Raw genomic sequence first — 4,287 nt, 5'->3', positions numbered from 1 at the left:
ACGCAGTCCACCAATCAAAGTTGGCGTACTCACAGGTTGCGTTCTGGTTCCCGAATGGGACGTGACGTCAGCACGCAGTCCACCAATCAAAGTCGGTGTTCTCACAGGTTGCGTTCTAGCTTCCCGTCCGCGCTATTTTTAATTGTAGAAGTTTCTAATTTTGACTCCGCTAATGGCTTTAACTAAATTTCACACTTCAAACTCTTTATTTAAACATCAAAACCGCAATCTAAAGAGGGGATTTAAAAGAATGCAATGATTTCCAATTGCTTTAAGTCGTTGATCAGCAAGAATTGCATTTTATTCAAGCGATAAACTGAAAAAAAAAATCAGTCTCAGAAAGTCAGTTTGACATTGTTTATTAAACATCAAACTTGTGCAGTGTACTTTTCTGAGAGAGAGAGAGAGAGAGAGGGGGGGTGTGTGAGAGAGAGAGAGAGAGAGAGAGAGAGAGAGAGAGAGAGAGAGAGAGAGAGAGAGAGAGAGAGAGAGAGAGAGAGAGAGAGAGAGAGAGAAATACAACAGAAAATGTTCATCAAAACATGATTTTGCTTCATGTAACATTTTCTCTTCTGCTATAGAAATATATCTAGCCTTTCCACAAGCAGAGGCAAATATAGCCAAGTACCGAATTAGATTTTAAATGACATAAAATAGTACCTATCCGATTCAGTGACATCTGATTCAAAAATAGAGAGATTAGAGGAGAGTGTCACTTTAAATACATAAAATGTCAGTGATCAGTTAAGGTCACATCATGTGAAGTTTAACAGGCAACACACACACACACACAAAGCAAATGAGAAGGTGGGTATTTGGTTTCCATACACATTTCACATTCATATGTAAAACAAACAAAGATTCAGTTCAAACTCAGACTAATGTGTTTTTATTCAAGTTTTAATCTGTAGTGCATCTACAGTAATGTAACCAGTGTTCAAGCACATAAACATGTTTAGGAGATTTTGGCTAAGCCAGAAATCTGTACATCAGTCATCCCATAAAGTCTAAGCAGATAAAAAGAGAAAATAGATATGAAAATAGTATGTATTGCTCTATGGTATTGCTTAACAACAACCCCAGAAAGCTGGAATCTGTCAAGCATACACTATATGATTAAACACACAAACACGGGATAATATAATCACACTTTTAATCCCAGCAGCCCCGACCACACATGTAAAGCGAAGACACATAATCTCTATCGCGGAGAAGGGACTTTCATGAACAGTGGAATTGCTCAGGCCTCCTTGCGTTTTATGATCAGAGGACCAACGTTGTCTCCCGTTTCCTGATTGTGTTTCGCATGTGCGCCATCACAGTATGGAAACTGTAAGAAAGAGACCAGAGAAAACATTTCATTACAGATGTGTTACAACAAGTTTGATGTCACTGAATCTCACGGCTCGTGTGACCAAAATGTGACCATCACCACAAGGCTCGTTGCGTTAGTCTGTTACCGGTGTTACGCGGTGTTCGGCCGTACACCGATTACATTAGTTGGCCACTGCAGCACCGTCCCCACTGTCGTTTTGCCTTTCTTATAGAAATAAAAACCATTTCGTTTAGTTGGACAACGGACGGTACAATTATAAACTAAAAGTGAGATAACCGATAAGACGATGGCGGAGGATTTGGAGTGCAACTGTACCTGAGCATCATTGACAAATCTGTTATCTTGGAAAATGTTCAATCAGTCCCTTTCAGGCAAGTCATATCACTCAGCAGCCATTTTTGAAACGCCAGTTATTTCAGTCATACAAGTGCAGCTCCTGTCTCTTTAAATGGGAAAACATCAAATTCTCCAAAGCTGATCACCAAGCTTAATTCAATTTCATCTGACAACTGTCTCATAAATGTTGTTTCTTATGCTCATATAACATTAAAAAAGCTTATTTTTCAGGCTAGACTGGCCAATGCGCATGTGCAGTCATAAGCGCGCGTCTCAAAACACTGATGCTGCATCCGAAATCGAATACTTCCCTACTATATAGCATGCGAAAAACGGTACGCCAAAAGAGTAGTATGTGTGAATACATAGTATTGGATAAACAGTAGGCAAAAAGTCCCAGGATGACCTACTACTTCTGGCGAAATTCTGAAGTCACTTTACTGATTCTGGACACTTTACTATCCCACAGGAGAGGATTTGTGAATGGAGGAAAAGCAACTAGGGGTGTAACAATATATCGCGTCACAATATATCGCAATACAAAAATGCAACAATATGTATCGTGGATAGTGACAGTATTTATTGTGTATAGTTCACCCAAAATAAAAATTACTCTGTAATTTTTAAAATAATTTTAAAAAAAGTCAAGTTTTCAGTTTTAGTGTCAGTACTACATTAAACTATAATGTTGAATATAATGTATATGGGAATATTTGTGGGTCCTGATAATGCCAAATGTCTTGTTACCAGTAAAAGTGGCCTACATTATTTTAAATATATCTAGTCAGACAGTGACAGAGTGCAAGCATATTCGTCTAAAATAATTCTGTATTCATCTTCAGAATTATGAATATTTTGAATCTGGTGCAACCATTGTCCTGTGCATTGGGTTACCGGCACCAAGTCCAAGCCTATTCATTTACACCCACAATGTAATATCAAATTTAGCATTTTAATCAACAGTACATTTTTATATAGAACATATTTTCTAACAATTTTTACTTTAAAACATGACTTTTTTTCCCTTTAGATGAAATGGATGTTTTCCCCTCCTGCTGCCTTTGATGTTCCTGTGGCTCCAGAATAATGAGCTCGTGGAATTTAAGAATTTAAGATTCAGGTGACTGACAAAAAAAAAAGGATTCAGGAACCTAGTACTCATAAATAAAGACAATGACAGATTGCAAGTGACCTGTTGCAGGTGCAGGTTAATGGCAGTTGGACCCGCCCCGCCCCCCCGTATGATCAAAATGGGAATGCTAACAGACAGGTTCAAGATAAACACCTCCTTGAATCAATCACGCCCAGATGTACATGTATTATACGTATGTACATAATAAACATTTCTCCTTATTTCATGAAAGTTGGTTTCAGATGGCATCAGGAAGAGACATTTAATTTCAGTTTCTCCAGGAGGAACTTGCTTTTGAAAATGGGCAGAACCTCCACACTCACATTTCTGATTCTACTGTTTCTCTATTTTAACAGTCAATGGTTCAAAGTTCTTTCTCACCTTTTTGGATCTCCAGCACCGACAGTACACGGCTTTGTCGGCCAGGTCCTCAATATCAAACGCATGCACCACTTTGGGGTTGTCTTTTTGCAGATCAAGGTTCACTTTAGGTTTCACACATTTGGTTTTGTTGAAAAATGTTTGGTAGATGAGGATTCCCACTGCTGCAGCTCCAAACGTCACAGACACTGCAGTGATGATCTCAGCTAGAGGAGGACAGAATTAACAGATCTTACCATACAGACATTCTACTGCGATTATGCTTGCATAAGATTAAAGAATAATAATAATAAAATGTTACAAATATGTCCAAATACTTAAAAATAATATAAATAATGCATTAATATGGCTACTTACATTAATCATATAAAATGTAGGCTATAAAAAAAATCCACAGATTCTACAAGCCTTTTAGTCCAATAACAATATTATTATTGTTATTTAAACTTAACGTTACATAAAATTGCTACTAAATAGTGTACGTTGTTCTGTGACTCCAATAACATCACAATGACAAATCTAATGAATCTGTATTAAATAAATAGTCATTGTAACCAAATCCATGTTAGTCAAATTGAAACAATATATAGAAACCTGATACGAACAGAGATAACGTTAGTTTATTAGATTCTCAACTACACAGCGAGCAAAAGCAAACACAGATACATCCAGAGACGCTCAAAACAACTTCATGAAATGTGTTTGTGAATCACATCTTGAAAATGTCCGTTTATTCCATTAGTTTTTTTACTGCTAAATTCAGAAAATAAACAAACACGCACAGCATGAGCAAAATAGCACATTTCTACAACACTTCTACAAAAACACCTTTGTATAACATCTTCAATAAGATCTTTACCTTTATGGGAGGAGATTGACGCGCTCATGTTTAATTATTACTGTTTGTATTATTTATTATTATTGTTTGCTCATAATTTAAAGATCTTCAAGCGTCCTCAAGGCCAAGTGGAGAGTTCAATAAGCTTAACTGAGCGCTGTATTTACGCAAAATGTGAGTTACTGCGCATAAGTAGGACTTTTACTTTGACATCCCCTTCAGTTCGAGCATGTGCGCGGTGAAAGGTGATCACACGCCAAAACG

The 4,287-nt window shown here is 37.2% G+C and overlaps 1 protein-coding gene across 1 annotated transcript; it reads right to left on the bottom strand.

Annotated features, from left to right (window-relative positions):
* Nucleotides 1–1,136: 1,136 nt before the first annotated feature.
* cisd1 (CDGSH iron sulfur domain 1) lies at nt 1,137–4,200 on the bottom strand. The gene is made up of 3 exons (XM_056272468.1): nt 4,045–4,200; nt 3,186–3,391; nt 1,137–1,330 (listed from the first exon to the last, which is right to left on the bottom strand). The coding sequence occupies exons 1-3, from the start codon at nt 4,070–4,072 to the stop codon at nt 1,241–1,243; spliced, it is 324 nt and encodes a 107-aa protein (XP_056128443.1). The 5' UTR covers nt 4,073–4,200; the 3' UTR covers nt 1,137–1,240.
* Nucleotides 4,201–4,287: the final 87 nt, after the last annotated feature.

Source organism: Rhinichthys klamathensis, unplaced genomic scaffold (assembly GCF_029890125.1).
Source record: "Rhinichthys klamathensis goyatoka isolate OS25496 unplaced genomic scaffold, OSU_Roscu_1.1 h1tg000338l_1, whole genome shotgun sequence".
NCBI lineage: Eukaryota > Metazoa > Chordata > Actinopteri > Cypriniformes > Leuciscidae > Rhinichthys > Rhinichthys klamathensis.
The sequence above is the reverse complement of the archived record's forward strand: the minus strand, read 5'-3'. Positions and strand labels throughout refer to the sequence as shown.

What these genes read in the sequence shown, in the direction of transcription:
- cisd1 (XM_056272468.1), bottom strand. Translation starts at nt 4,072, where the DNA reads ATGAGCGCGTCAATCTCCTCCCATAAAG. An exon ending in GTCAATCTCCTCCCATAAAG is followed by an intron (nt 3,392 to 4,044) that starts GTAAAGATCTTA and finishes GTCCTCCTCTAG; the next exon opens with CTGAGATCATCACTGCAGTG. An exon ending in GGTGCTGGAGATCCAAAAAG is followed by an intron (nt 1,331 to 3,185) that starts GTGAGAAAGAAC and finishes TCTTTCTTACAG; the next exon opens with TTTCCATACTGTGATGGCGC.